Source organism: Serinus canaria, chromosome 1 (genome assembly GCF_022539315.1).
Source record: "Serinus canaria isolate serCan28SL12 chromosome 1, serCan2020, whole genome shotgun sequence".
Classification (NCBI taxonomy): Eukaryota; Metazoa; Chordata; class Aves; order Passeriformes; family Fringillidae; genus Serinus; species Serinus canaria.
In genome coordinates, this window is record NC_066313.1 from 9,209,521 (window position 1) to 9,225,416 (window position 15,896).

At 39.0% G+C, this 15,896-nt stretch overlaps 1 protein-coding gene across 4 annotated transcripts in view; it reads right to left on the bottom strand.

Moving 5' to 3' along the window:
* The window catches only part of ROBO2 (roundabout guidance receptor 2), a 434,212-nt gene that overhangs the window by 44,267 nt on the left and 374,049 nt on the right, over positions 1-15,896 (bottom strand). For all 4 annotated transcript variants that reach the window (XM_050975048.1, XM_050975035.1, XM_030234187.2 and 1 more), the window contains exons 19-21: positions 7,758-7,800; positions 6,090-6,217; positions 1,720-2,001 (exon numbers count right to left, since the gene is read on the bottom strand). In XM_050975048.1, the coding sequence (XP_050831005.1) occupies positions 1,720-2,001; positions 6,090-6,217; positions 7,758-7,800 (453 nt within the window). The remainder of the gene's footprint in view (positions 1-1,719; positions 2,002-6,089; positions 6,218-7,757; positions 7,801-15,896) is intronic.

The window sequence follows — 15,896 nt, forward strand, 5'->3', positions numbered from 1 at the left end:
ATTTTCCAGTGACACTTCCTATTTTCTGAGAAAATTCTTAGGCAGACTTAGCTGTCAACATATCTAGTGTGATACTGCCCTCTGATACCTGACATATATGTACCTCAGCACATCAATTTCTGCATTTTCATGCAGCCTGGGGAGCAAGCTGATTTCCTAAGCTACTTGTCAATATAGCTCACATGCAAGGAACAAGAAGTTTTCTTGAAGTATTTCAGCTCTCTGACAATGCCATAAGCCTATTTTTTGGTCTCAGTCAAATCAGCTAATGCCCTCCCTTGAGAGCACAAGACTTGCAAACACATTTGGCTATTTGAGTCATGGGCCAATGATAACAGGCTTCTTATCTCAAGATTCAGTTTGAATAGTCATTTAAATTGACATAAAGAAGCTATTTCTAAGTTTGGTCTATTACTGGGAGGACTGGTCCAGCTTAAAGTGAAAATTCAAAAAGCTGTGGGTATATTCTGAATATCAAAAAGTCATTTCAGTGTTCTCAGATTTCAGCTAGCTGAAATCACAGATTTTCACCTTAATTGTTGCCTTTTCAGTTTTTGTCTTGACAGAAAAAAAATAATACAAGTATACATAACATAAGCAACAAGTAAGCAAAATTAAAATAATCAAGAAACAAGGTGTGCTCAGATTTAACACACAACCACATGTACTATGATCATTTTCATCTGATGAAAATGCATCATGTTTCCAATAGAACATGCAGCACACACATAAAATTTACATCCTGTCTGTATGCAAACTGAACACAATTTGTTGAAACCCCAGTCGTCTTTCAAGGCTCTACAACTATTCCCAACCTGCTTCACTGAGGAACAGCTCGTGGGAGTGGGGTATCTGTTAAGAACTCAACAAAAATAAGAATCTCCTCATTAAGTTCAGTGTGGGGAGACCTATAAACTGAGGATGGATGCAGAAATACATTTTCTCCATAGATTGTGTCAGGGAAAGGATGTGATAAAGGCGAGACTGGCAGCTGTGCTGACAAGCGCACACGTGGAAGGACTCTCCAGTTATCTCCAAGAGGTCCTGCAAAAGGCTTTTTTGTTTCAGCAGAGTCCCACGTGGCATTGTTTGCTGATGGGCAGGAACTCTCATGGCTATCCTCAACTGGTGCCTGGGAGGTCTTCTGCCTCCCTGGCGAGCCGCTGGCCAACACCCCTCTGTCCCTCGCTCCCCTACGCACGGCGACGGAACCAACCTGAGAGGCTGCCACTCCTTTCGGAGCTGTTGTGGGAGCTGGTGGTGCTGAAATCCTGTGACTGGTTGTGTGGCAATCTATTAGCCAGTCCCTCAGCCACCCGGTAGTCAGGGATGTAAAGCAAGGCTAAGGGTTAAACGGCAGAGGTCACAGTGGCATCGTGGGATTAGTCAACAGCACAAGCACATGCGACACATGCAGTTAGCAAGTTGGGGCAGATGGGGTGGGGGGGCAGGTTTTAACTTGGTTATTTTTAAAGGTACACCTACCCTAGCCTAGTGGAAGACAGATGGCTTGGTGACTGGCACAGGACAAAGAGCATTAAAAACACAGTGCAATGCATTTTGTGATCAGGTGGGGTTCAGCACACATGCAGGGTGTGCAGGCATTAGTTCAGGTCAACATGAACAGTGTCTCACAGAGCTAAAAAGAACTTTCTAATTCATGCACAGATGATACAGTACACAAAGCCAAGGGCTCTAGAAAATAAGAGCTGTAATTACCATTGTTGCCTTTGCCTTGGTCTGGGAGAGAGTAACCAAATCCCATGAGGTCATTTTTTTGCTGAATTGAGCTTTTCCACTGTGGATCTGGTAAATCGACAGCCAGCTCGTGGATGCTGTTGGAATGCAGGATCTGGGTGGTGGCATATGGCGTAGCCTGCGTTATTTGGCTGGAGCTGTTGTAGCTGGTTTTGGTGGTGAAGTCGATGCTGCTGTAAATGGCCCCATCAGAAAGCATGGTAGCAGTTTTATCTCCTTGCCCTGGCACTGGTGGCAGAACATCTGTGGAACGAAACAAATCAGCGATGCACAGGAAGCCTGAAAGCACCAAGGTTTAAGCCGAGAAATAAACGTGTCATTTTGCACGTTTGCATTTCAGCTGAGACAGGCCCATGAGCCAACGAAGGGAAGATGATGTACAACCATCGCCAAGCTATCAGCAGCTGTGACAGGCCTACCACTTGTCCTTCACGTCTCGCTGCCTAAAACCATCTTTTTTTTTTTTTTTTTTTTTCTTCCTTATACCTTCAACTGTGAAAGTGAAGTTTGGAATATTTCTCTACTGAAGAATGTTTTCAATTGTTCACTCTATGTCGGAACCAATGAAACTGTCTGGGCTACAGGGAAATGATGAAAGGAGAGAATTTACAAATCACAGAGGGAACTTGCCCAGAAAATATGTAGAAGAACTCTCAAAGTAATTTTTTAAGGGTATCACCTTGATTTCCTTGAAACTTTTTGCATCAGCTTATCTAATTTTTCTTTCGACATTAGCCAGTACGTTCCTTCTTTTCAACAAAAGAAAAACACGACAAAAATAGTTATTTTTGATACATGAAAGAAAATTTGATAATCTGAAGGGATTTAGATGATCAATCCCTCAAAATGGCAAAACAATGTTGATAATGGAGAACAACTTGTACAAAATCTCCAGTACATTTACTTGAAAACCATTACAGCATATTTAACTAAATATCTGCTGTCTTTTCTCAATATTTTGAATCCTATCCCACACTGCAATTTGTATCTTTAATCAGTGAGATTGGCAGTCTCTCTCCTTACTAAACACTGAAGTGACCTTTGCTGGTGGAATACTAGATCTAGGAACTGAGACTAGTGAAGTGTGAAGAATCTAATGATGACTGACGTGATGTCCCAAGGAGAACCACAGCTTAGCAGATAACTCTTCTTCCTGCTCTCTCAGAGGTCAATATCTCAAGTGGTACTATTTTTACAATTTATTTAGACTCTGAAAAGTTGAATCAATTCCAGAATGTACTTCTTTTAAAAAATCCTTCATTTATATGCCATTTTCTTTCTACAGCCAGATGGCAGATACAGGTTACAACTGATAGATCATTCTTGAGATAATGCATACTCCTGTAGTGACGATGTTCAGATCCTATTCCAGGGATAGCATCCATTTTTATGTACCTTAAGCCCCAGAAAGAAAAGATGATCCTTGCACCTAGTCAAGGGTTTAAGCTCAGTTCCAAACTCAGATGTGGGGTTTGTGCAACCTCAGGGAATACATTTGTTCTCTCACTGTCTCAAAGACTTATCCAGCAATGAGATGTGACACCATGGTCTCCTCACACTGATTTGGTATTTTTTGTTTGCTTTAGCTGTTTTTTTTAAGGTTTAGTATGTTTCTTTTTTTCCTGGGATGAACATTTAGATCACAAAACTATTTTCTTTTGCATTCAGGTGTGCTACAGTGAACATTTTAAGATGGACCCTAACAACATCTTCAGTCTCAGGGCAGCAACATAATATTAACAATAAATATGGCAATAGCAAATGATCAGCAGAGACACTGCAGAAAGAGAGATTAAATTTGGGTCTATCAGCATGATCTGGTTTTGCATACAGTAGGGAGATGGGCACAATTAAGTATTTAAAAGATCTTAATTGTACTAACTTATATCTGCAGATAAATTGCAAGTGCCAAAAACATTACAATTAATGCAAACTATAGCCCGTATTTCAAAATCTCGTTACTATCTGCACATATGCAATGTGCTTTCCAGGGGCAGTACACAAACAAAAATCATCTATGTGCAAATACAGAATGAGATGTGAGAGACAAGTGCAGTCCTATCTTTCTTGCATTTTATCCACAATATGAAAATTTCTCCTTTCTACAATCAGTTCCGTCAAAGTATAAAGGCTTGAAGTTTAGTAAAAAAATTCTGTTGTTGATATATAAAGTGAAGTTAATCCAGCTCAACCTGTCTGTGCTGGATTTGAAGACTCAAGGAAGTAAAAACTAGCAAAATGCTCATCACTGAAGTGCTCAGACATACATGTCTTTTAGTGCATATTTCTGGCAACTGAAGAGGTAGCATCTCTATACACTCATTTTAAAATGGAGAACTATTCATGTGTACACACTTGAAAGGGAAGTTGCATAGCTGCCCACCAGCCAAGGACTTTCAGTCATTCTTACTGATAAGCTGAGGTTCTCCAGACATTCTGGGAATTTTCAGTACAAGCACGGATTATTTTTTTGACCTCAGTGAGATGGCTATATTTAAGCACTCAAAGAGCTATTAAGTAGAGCTTTTATAAAGTGCCATAGTCACTGAGTAAAAGTCAAGTGTGATTTTCCCAGCAAGCTGTCATAGCAAAACCACCACGCTGCACATTTCAGACCAAAAATGAAGACGCACTTCCCACTGGAAACTTTCTCCAAAATTCTCCAAAATCCAACTTTTGTTTGTAACTCTTGAGATAAATGAGATGGTGCTGAAATACTTGGGCAGGGAAGCTCTTCCTTGCTGCCTTGGAGATGCAATACCATTCTGTGGCCTTACATGACTGCAAGCCTCTCACCTGTGCTTCCCACTCACAGCCTTGCTCTCAAATGCCCATCTAGGACAGTGGATCTCACTCTTAAGGGAAATTATAGCACTGCCTGCCTCAGCTTCTGAGTTTCCAGGGTGAGTGATGTCACACTACTCTTTTTAAAATTCTTACAGAACTTTTATGTTATTACAGACCTTTTAACCAGTAAAAGAAGCCCAAGCTCTATCTATATAGTTAATATTCCATCTCTACATGTTAAAACACTTCCAGTCCATCTTTAATGCAGAAACATCTAATCTCAGCTTCTGAAACAGATAGGAATAAGTGATCACAAACCACCCAGAATAAAAGTTTCAGCTGAATTGCAAAGATCATGGGAGGAATTAAGCTGCCGAATTTTAAAACGTAACTGTTCTATCTCTTGCATGAATTTGGACCTATGCCTCATGCACATTGAGGCCAAAAATTGAAAAAAAAAAGCTTCCAATTTCAGCTGTATAGAGCCAAATGCTAAAAGAAAATGGTAATTTTTCTGTATTATGTGGGCTTAAGAAAAGATGGAAAAGTACTGAAGGGTTTTATTTTCAAGATATTCACAACAAAGAAGCTGGCAGGAATTCAGTTGCCTTGTAAATATTATCAAAAGTTTTGCTTGCTCTTAAATATTTTTGACAAGAACTTTATAACATTTTTATACAGAATATAAATCCAGTGTGTTTTGTTGTAATTTTGAGTCACAGTAGTCAAACCACAGGCAAGAAGCTTTTCATGGGAATGTATAATCAGTATGATGGATGGTCTTCAGAAGCAGATTCTGACCAGCATGTAGAATCAGCTGAGTTATCACAGAAACCAAGGAAGTAACAGAGAGATGTGAATATTACTATGACTTTTAAAAATCCCAATCCTACATCTTAAAATTCCCATTTGAGATAAATGTTTGAAATGAAATAACCCCTCTAAAGACTCCTTCCTCATTGTAACAACACATCTTTGTCTCACTCCCCCAAAGGTACTCTCTCAAGTCAAAATGTTCCCTTTTACAAATCCTTTCCTCCAATGGAAAAGAAAGTTGCTTAAGATCTTTGAGATTTTCTTCACAGATTATGATTGAGACTGAGAGCAGGCCCTCAGAAGGAAAAGGATGGGTAAGGTGACAGCAACAAAGTTCTCATGTCCTTCTGCTTAAGGAACATCTTTCCTGCATCTCCAGTGTTCTCCTCTGGTCTTATGGACATTCTCCATCCCTGGCTATACTGCCCTGCATGGCACACTGCTTGTCTCCACAAAAGAGGGAATGAGGTTGAGACAAAACCCATTTCTCTTGACATCTTAAGCAGACCCTCACCACTGTGGGGCAAATTACAAACCAGACCTGCATTTTTAAAAGGTAAAAAGAGATAAAGTGAAAGGAACATTTTAAAGTCAATTTTCAATCAAATCTAGAAAGAAACACATAGAAAGAACTATAATGATAAAAGTATTATACAGCATTCATCATAGATGTTAACAAATGGAAGCCTATTTTATAATATCAGGTGACTTAATAAAAGGAAACCTACCTCCACGACCAAAATTCCCAAGATCATTGGGTCCACTAGTGCTGTTATTTACTGGCAGACTTGTGGCAGGCCAAGAGTCTGCAAGCCAAGGATAACTGGGGTCACTGGCATTCAACAGACCTGGTCGACTGAAGAAGAATAAGAAAAAGAGATATACACACAAATATATATATATAAATTACAGTACCTGTGAGATAAGTAGTGATGGAAGAGGGCTTCTAACACCATAGGTAACTAACAGTTTAGGAGACTTTAATTTATTTCAAATTACAACTGTATAGCCTTTGATGATTTAAAGACCTTGAGCAGTTAATTAAGGTTATATACAAATCAACTTTGTCAGTAGAAGAGGGACTAGGCATCCGTCGTGACTCTGCCAGAATCCAAATGAACTCCGTTGTCTGTGTAAAACAGGAGTTAGGCAGCACCATCATGGGATCCTACGCCAGGGCTGAATGATAAATTACCACCTCAAGGGAGCCATCACTCAAACTGATTGCTCCATATCAGCCATTTCCAGGACTTTGGGCTACTATTTCTTCCTTCCCTTGCATCCCAAATGCATGCCTGTCATCTACAGGCTGGTAACTCTTTCTTCGAGCACTCTTGGATGGTTTAGAGGCAAACAGGCTTGAGGAGGATTAATGGGAAGTCCACAGCTATCTCTGTGTGCCACTGCTGCATGGCTTTTATATCCCTGTAATTCCCACTCTGAGAGCAGTGTTAAACAGGGAGCATGGTGGAAGAGAAGGCACACTTGGACCACGAGGCACCGTGTCTCTCTCACCCCAGGATAACCCAAAATTTAGCAATGCAGGTGGATTGTTTGTATTCGTGTTCAGCAGGGGAAACAAATCACTTGCTGCAGACACCCTTTCCTGACGCACAAAAACAAAAAGCCGTCCGCCGTTCCGCAGTTTCCCTGGGTTATTAAAGCACTGGTGAAGTTGGAGCAACATCTCCCACCCCTGAGCATTACAGACCCCTGCCTGGAACAATCCCTAAGAGAAACATCCGTTTCTATGGCAACGGCAATAAGACGGCCCAGCCGCATTCTTGCCACATCTACTCGCTCTCATTAGGCCTAATCTCTTTTTGCTAAAATATTGATTAAACAGGAGATTGGAAGTTATTACCAGGGCCTAATTACAATCTCCATATTGGCAAAGGGAAAATAGATGAGGATATATGGGCCCGTTATCAGCTTTTATCAATTTCAATTGAGTAGCCAAAGTTGTGGAATCCAGTCCTATCAATCTACAGCTTATTCATCATCCATGAATCATTTATTTTGTGATCGATTAAGTGTAATTGTTCACTCACAGCAATTTAGGGGGAGCCAATAAGGAGTCTTAAACAACAGCAACTTCATTTGCTAATGTCTAATTAATGCAATAAACATCCCAGTAACAAATGAACACATTCTTTTTGATATTTACTACTCATTTCTTCCGGGACATCTGGGAGATATGAAACATCTGGGCTTGTTTCTTCCAAAGTGCACAACAGATAGGTCATTAAACCTCGTGGTAAGCTACTTAACTCCTCCTAGAGCTATCAGTCTTCCCAATGATGGGCAATGACCCAAGTGCATCAGCTATAGAATTTTTCAGATCCCTTACTTTAAAAATAAACAGAGTGTAAAGACCTTTATATGAAGAAACATACCTTCCATTGCTCATTAGTCCTCCATCTCCTCTTTGGAAGGTGACTGCGTTTTGGTGGGAAAAGACAAAACAAACAAACATACACACACACGCACACACATATAAGACAGGGAAAAATCAATTAGTAATAATTAAAAGCAACAATTCCAATTTCTCAGTGTCCAAGGTTGGAGGTCTCTTGGCATCATCCCATAATAAAGTACAGAAATAACAAGAAGAGGCTCAAGCACATTGGGGCTACAGTTCATTTAGGATTTCACTGCACATTACTGATTGACAGCACATTACTGATTTCTCTGTACCTTGCAGGGCAAAGCAGCCACCTGGGCAAAAGGCCTGAATTCACCACAAGCCCCTTCATATGACTTTGCACTGCAAGTCTGAGCCATGTGATCAAATTGTTTTCTTGGCATGCTTCTGCTTCAGTACATAATGACATTGCAGCAGTGAGTTAATAACATCATGTCGTAATGCAGTAATATAATGTCACCACACAAATGTGTCATTTCCCAGGACAAACACAAAGAGGTGGCAGCTCTATTACAGCTGAAGGGATGGAAAAAAGCATCCAGCTGCACCTTTTCCATTAGAAGTACAGTTTAGGAACCAGCACCCACACTTAAATGCATATATGCCAGTGTCACTGGGAGGAAAAAGAGTTTCCAGTCTTCCATCCATGGGGGATGCCAAGGACATAATCAGAGGGAGACAACTGTTTTATCTCTGCATTAATGAGTGTTTGACAAAAACCAGCCTCTCCCTTATCTATCAATTTACAGCATTACATTTCAGGGCAATAAATGTAACCCCACATAACTGGTGAGATGCTAATTGACAACATTTGATGATCTTTTCTGAAACACTGAAAAAATATTTTGAATCAAGGCCAACAGACTACTCTGGTTCTCAGTGGCAATATCCCATTATTTATTGTCAGGCAAAGATAAGGCAGACTATTAAATTATACCAATGTCCTGGACACCTGCAGCCTTAAAGGCCTCTGACTGGATGAGGGTTTGAATTTCAGTGAGGAATGGAAGAGTTTGTGACCAGCTTAATTTAAAATAGACCTTCATTTGGAAATATTATTTACCTTTGTAAGACAGGTGGTCCCATCAGTAAATTACAGCTCACAGAGTATTTGCAAGATTTTCCAAGTATTAGTCCAAACTACACTAACTCAGGATTAGACTTTCTATTACACACTATTCCAATCAGACAAAATTACTACAGCCAACAGAAATTCTGTGTTCATTAAAAAAAATAAGCAATGACATAAAGCCACTGGGAAAACACTTCTGATACCTTATAGAATCCTTGTTACTTTATTAACTCCTAGGGTAATTTCACAGTGTACATTCAGCAAAGGGGACAAAACTGGCCCCTCTGGAAGCTCTGCTGGAAGAATAGTAGGGTGATTAATTACCCTTCACTGCACAGCAGACTAATACCAATATCAGAAAATCACTGCAGTCAGATGTCACATCAAAATGGTTAATAGCTGAATTTTGAAAGGGTGTAATCAAACCAATTATTGAAAAGAAAATCAAAATGCAAGTATGGAAAGTACTAAATAAAGGTCTGCTTTGAAAAACAAGACATGGTAAAACATTGGGGGTAATTAATTTTAGAGGCACTGTTTCTTTCATTCACGTGGTATCTAACAGGCTGTCAAATGACTTCCACTCATTGCTTAAAAGTGAATAATCTGAAGTGCTGTGCATATCATATGTGATTATGCAAAGATGTGGGTACTGCCTGGCTTTGTTTCCAAGTATCTTGGTAAACAGTATATTAGATGCTGTTTCCTTTCTCCTCCTCTCCTCCAAATTTAAAACTTGATTTCTCCAACTTTCTGCATTTGTCAAAGTGACAAGAAATAAGGAAAATGAGAAACAGAGGCTCACTGGATAACAACCTTTTTAAATAAAGTTCACGGATCTAAAGGAATTGCAGTAAAACATATTTTATGAGAACTGCTTGGATTAATACTCTTGTTTAGATTGTCATCTAATAGAAATTATTTTTAGGTAATTTTGTTTCCACTCGTATAGGATGTACAGTTGTGTGAGCTTTTAAATGTGCATGTCATATGAAGAAAAAAACACCCAATAATATTTGGGGTCTACACAATATTTATATCCCTGTGCACCTGTATAAAACAAAGCTGAAACTGAGGAACAAGCAGGAGATTGCATGCTATTGCATGCTGCCATTACTAACAGCAATGTTTGCCTGATATATTTTATTTTCTGTGCAGGCAGGTATGGAAAAACTCCCAGGCATGCCATGAGAACTCCATCAAGAAGACATGACATAGAAACCTCTTTGCTAGAGCCATAATTGCTGCAGGTTGGCTGTGGCATAAGAGATTGCTGAGAAAAAAACAAGGATCACAGAATTTTCTCCTTTTTCTTCTGGGTGTCCTGGTGTTAGGTACTGTTTCCTGGTTTTTGTTCTTTTTTTTCAATTTCCTGTGTTAAATCATCTTACACTCTCCCAATATATGCATCATCTTTAGAAGAAAGGTTCAGCTTGCAGTGACATGGTTTTTCCTAGAGAAGACTGAGTCTTTTTTATGTGATGTGTATGGAGCTAGGAAGGAGAACAGGATTTTTTGGTTACCCTTCACACTATAAACCAATTTATGCATGGTTATAATCTCAATGAGAAAATAAAAGCATTTTATTTATTTAATGTGCTTGGTGTAAAATGCTTTGGAGTATCAACTAAGTTTGCCAAAATTCTTCTTGAAGTGTGGCCATGTCACTGGGATGCTACAAAACCCCCTATATCCCTGATGCCATGCATAAGGGGGCTACCTGAGGCTGGGTAGAGAATGTGCCTTTCTTTTAACATCAATGTTGTGAAAGGCAAGACAGCTAACAACAGAAGATATGGTCAGACTGCCAAAAAAAGCACCATGTTTATCATTCCTGCCATACATTTTGTCAGCATTTTTTCCTGCAGTTTGATTTCTGCAATTACAAAACAAGTCTAAACGCCTGAATAGGAGCATACTTAATGCAATGCAGGCTTGTAGATGTCACTGTAAAAATAAAACACACAGACAGCTGGCTTTATTCATCCTGTCTCCACTTCAAAAAGCAGCAGAGCAATTTCAAGGGGCAATGTAAGAGGAGGGAGGGAAGGATGTCCCTATCACTGACCCACCTATCTTCCTTGCTTTTTTATCACCAAGGAAGCAAAAAAGCTCTTTCAGCAGTCTTTGCATCTGATATGTGTTCTTAGAAAGGCTGAAGACATGCAGGGATGAGATTGGTTTTCAAAAGAAGATGAAAAAATAACCTTTGCATAGAGAGATTTTGAAGGAATCCCCACCAGCCCATACTTCAAGGACTGTAAAAATGCAGAAATATAATCCAAAGTGCATTTTAAATGCATAAATATTTCAGGAAATTATATTGTATATATTTGTATGAAAACCAGCATATGTTAAGGAGCTTTTCACATGCTTCTTGTTAAACATATAAGGAGGTACCATAACCATTTACTAATATTATCTGACAAGGTTAAACTTAATCTTCATGCCTGCTAGAACTGGAAAAATATGAATGTATAGTAAGTCGACATTCTGAGGCAAGGAAGCTTTAGAAAGCTTTAGAAAGCTTTCTGTATGCCTATCTCTAGTAGGCCACATTTTCCTACTGCAAATGAAAACTTTAATGTTGCCAGCCAAGTCTCATTCCTTTTACTGATAAGCTGTTGCTCAAATATGAATGTAGATTAATCCTCTTTTAATAAGCATTAACTCAGAACAGATAATCAGCACATAAAAATTCCATCAAATCTTCTGCCTACCTTTGGATGATTCTGTCATATAGTTTATCCTCATTTAACAGTTTCAGGAGCTGTACATAATATGTGTAACATTCCATGATTCTCTCTCTATTTTAAATTCATTTTCTATTTACTGGGTTTCAAAAAATCTTTAATCCCAAGAAGCACTAGTCACTAAATAAGCTTACCTATTTATAAATTAAAGTACATATTTATTTTTTCTGCATGACTGATGACCTAGACACTTGAAAACACTGAACACTGTGGTGAGTGGGTACTGGCACAACAAGTTTGAGGGTGCAGGAAAGATAAGCATTAAAACAAAAAAAAAAACCCCAAACAAACAAACAAACAAACCCAAAAAATACCCCACCCAAACAATGCAGCAGTACTTTAGCTTTCACACAAACTCTTGATACCAATCCATCCTTTTTATTACAGGAGAAATGGCTGAAAAGGGATGACAGTTATGTTTAGTGTCCTTGTGGCAGATTTGGTTTTGCTGAGAGTATGTCATGGCCACAAAAATGTGTAGTCCTTGAACAGCTGCAGATAGTGACATTACTACTTACCAACACTAATCTAACAAACATAACAGCTAAATTTTGTGGTTTGTAGCACTGATATTACTGAGAATCAAGGCCTGGCAAGTCATGGTGGAAAGGGAAGTGAAAGAACAGTGACGTACAGAATTTTGGCTCAGTAACTACTGGAGTCAGTTCAGCTGAAAATAACTGAAAAGATTTAGCTGTGATTATCAATGCCACTTTATTTGTGACCATCTGAGCCATTGATCAGAGCTTATGAAAATATTCACAAAGACAGAAAGCTAAAAGTATTTAACTCCATCAGTTATTCTGCCCTGACACAAATCTTTACAAACTGCCTGACATTTGCTGTTTGCTCTTCTCCCACACATGTTCCAGTGGTATAGTCTCAAAGCAGAAATTGCACATCTCAGGAGCCTGATAACAGAATAATAATAACAGTGGTCCTAGTGAATGACCTATAATCTGCAAATGACCCAAAAGAACATTTTTAGCCAGTAATTAAAAAACTGCACAGATTTGGACTTTTACACAACTATTTTTAGTGTTCTGTGTTCTACGCACAGGCAAATACAGATGAAGAAAAATAAAACAAAAACATTCACATCAGAAATAACAGGGGATTTTTTTTTCTGAGTGTGAAATAGAGTAAGTCTATAATTGTTACACTAATATATTCAATTCTCTACCTAATAGATTCAATTCCCTACCACACTGTTAAATCTGTATGTTCTGCCACTCTCTGAAGGAAGAATTTAAAGCAGATGTCAGAACAAAAAGTGTGTACCTGCTAAAATCTGAGTATATTAGGATAAATTAATCTTTAGTAAAAATTCACTGACAGCTGTCTCTGAGGAGATTCTGAAATCTACATACCACTGTCTAAGTGATTGCATCTAAAACCAAACTGTTTACAAACCATCACTTTGAAGGGAACAACACGCAGTTGTAAGTGTCAAACCTCCATAAGCATAGGTATGTCTTTCTAAATGATATTATCAAGAGCAAATTAAGATATCAGAGAATTAACAAAGTTTGTTATTGAACTCTGGGTCTAAAGACAGGAAACATGCACTATTTTTTTAAATTAAAAAAAAAGAAATTGGACTCAATTACTGGAGGAGGACTTAGGTCCTCAATTCCTCCAGAAGTTACTACAAGCCAGGAAATAGAATAGCTCTAAAAAGTCCACAAGATGTCAAAACTGCTTTTTAAAAAGAACATTTTTGGCAGTACCTCTGATATATCCCAGTTGCCCAGCACATGTGGATCAGCAGCATGAAATCCTGCTCAGACCCTGTGGCTCCAGCACAGCCCTGTGTCATGCCAATGCATGCCACAAACACAACAGTAAAAATGCACCACAGTTCAAGACAGCTGACAAAGGCACAGGCATAGGAACCAAATGCAAAGATGTATTTTTATTTATTTTTGGAAAAAACCCCTATGCTGTGTGTCAAAGAAAAGGCAGTAAAGTGTTCAGGGTGAGATGTGTTGTGCCATAGCTTACAGTAACCTGATCAAACTTGCCTGGAAGCTAGGGGAGCAATCCTGAGCTCCCAGAGCTTTTCCACAAGGATGTTTTTCCCTCAGAATGTCATGAGCTCCTGGGGCACACACTGCCACCTTTGGTCATCTGCTCTTTCCTGCTAAGCTGAACACAAGCTGTGGCTGAAGACAAGTAAGAGTACAAAAGCAGCTACTGAGCATGAGGAGTCAGCTCTGGTAAGGCAACTGAGGGGCCAAACTACACCCAAAAAACCTGACAGGCTTCTGCTGGAAAACAGAAGATTTATCAGCCTTTAACAATGTAAAACTGAGGTACAATTATTTTTGAGTTTCTAAATCTTGAGATTAGCTATGAGAGCAGAAGCTAATTGTTTGTATTAATTATTATTATTAATTGTATGCCCTATTTTTCCTGACTATTCATATGTTGAATAAAGTGCTTGCAACCTGCTGTTTCAGCCCCTCTTCATTTATCCTTTACATATCTTTAATCATGCTTATAACAGTCAGTTGCATGCTATCTTTTTAAAGATAAGAAAAATAGAATACTAGCTCTGAGCTGGGTAGTAAGAAATAACCCAAAATATTTCAATTTCAAAAATCCTGTAAAGTCAATAATGCATCAGTTAGTTGACTAGATTGCTCGAAGATCTGAACACCTCACAGTAGGGAAAACATATATTTAATTCAGAGCTGAAGGAGAAGAAAGTTTCATTTCTTCACTTGGATCTGCAAAACTGTTTGAGCTTTAAAATCAAAATTCAGTTCTATATGAATAATGCTTGTTTATGTTAAGTTAGTTCAAGCATCTGGTCCTGAAAATTACTTTTAAAACTGCATTTCAGAGAGTTAGGTGAGTTAAGTATGCAGATTTATAGTGACAGAGACATTGACGGTGGCAGATTTTACTTTTCCCTGGAATCCAGAGGAGAATGAAGGCTACATTTTTATCACAGATAGGCAGCCAGAGTATTTCTCCTTGTGCTTGGCTTTAATTCTCCATATCTCACATGTTCATAAACACTTTGATAGCTAATGCTTGAAATGGTGTGTTGGTGAGGTAAGAGACAGACTAATGGACAGTACCTGCAGGGGTGAAGGTGAAGGACTGAACTGCAAAACAAGAAAGCAAACACATTGTGAGTAACACACCCTGACACAAAGCACTAATTGCAGGGCATGAGTTTCCTCTGGAAATCACTCAGGTGGGGTTGAATATCATAAGCAGGACATAACAGCTGAGCTTAAAGCACCAACCAGCCAGCAGCCAATGAGAAATGATGGTTGGAAAGATGAGCTGTGAAGTTTGACAGTCACATTTGAAGACTCTCTGTGAGTTCATGCTGTACTCCAAGCTGTAAACATTAGGATGAGCTCTGAAGCATGATCTGTTATCCACTTTCCTTGCTGAAAGCATACACAATTTCATGATGCAGTTGATGTTCACATCACACTTAGATGCAGCAAACGCCGTGAGAAGGAATGAGTTGCATGAGACATGCTGTTTACATTTATTTACAGCTATGCTCTTCAAGTTATAACAGACTGCCCTCAATTCTCCCTCACCCCAATATGCCAACTCACATACAGGACTAATAGTCCTCCTTTTTAAGAAAAAATCTAGTCTCAGCTTGTGTCCAAAGCTTTAGGTAGGACTACTTCCTAAGAGAAATAACCGCACAGCTGTCTCCAGAATGAAAAAATCTTGGGATCTAGAATGATATTTCATGTCAGCACATGTCTAAGTGTGTGAGATATATATTAATTTCTCAGTGAAAACCATACCACCCCTCAGACAGTAGAAGTTACTGCTATTAAATGAAAGAAAAAAACCACCTTGGGACAAAGCACAACCCATGAATGACAGAGATCATGTGGTGACACAAAGTGAGGTTCCACAAAAACCAAGAAGGACCAAAAGCCACTGGTCTGTCCTTTCTCTTTTTCCACTGCTTGTCTTCTCTCCTTTCACTAAGCCAGTGGAAAACAAATTCAGCAGGAAGAACTGAAAACCAACATGGAATAATTTCCTGCTGCTTTAGTGAGCCCAGTCAGGACACTGAGGAGTCTGACTATGGCTGAGCTGAACTGGGAACAATTTGGCTGGGACTGATTGTGGGCTTTTGGTAAGTTGTTGCTCAGCCATTTAGGGAACCTGAGTCTTTGGTTTCTCATTTGATAACTTGTAAATAGAAGGGCACTTGTGTAACTTACATGTGATATAATGGCAACATTAAATATGCTTTGTCTTCAACTGGGCAAATATTTTCTCTTTTTAAGTG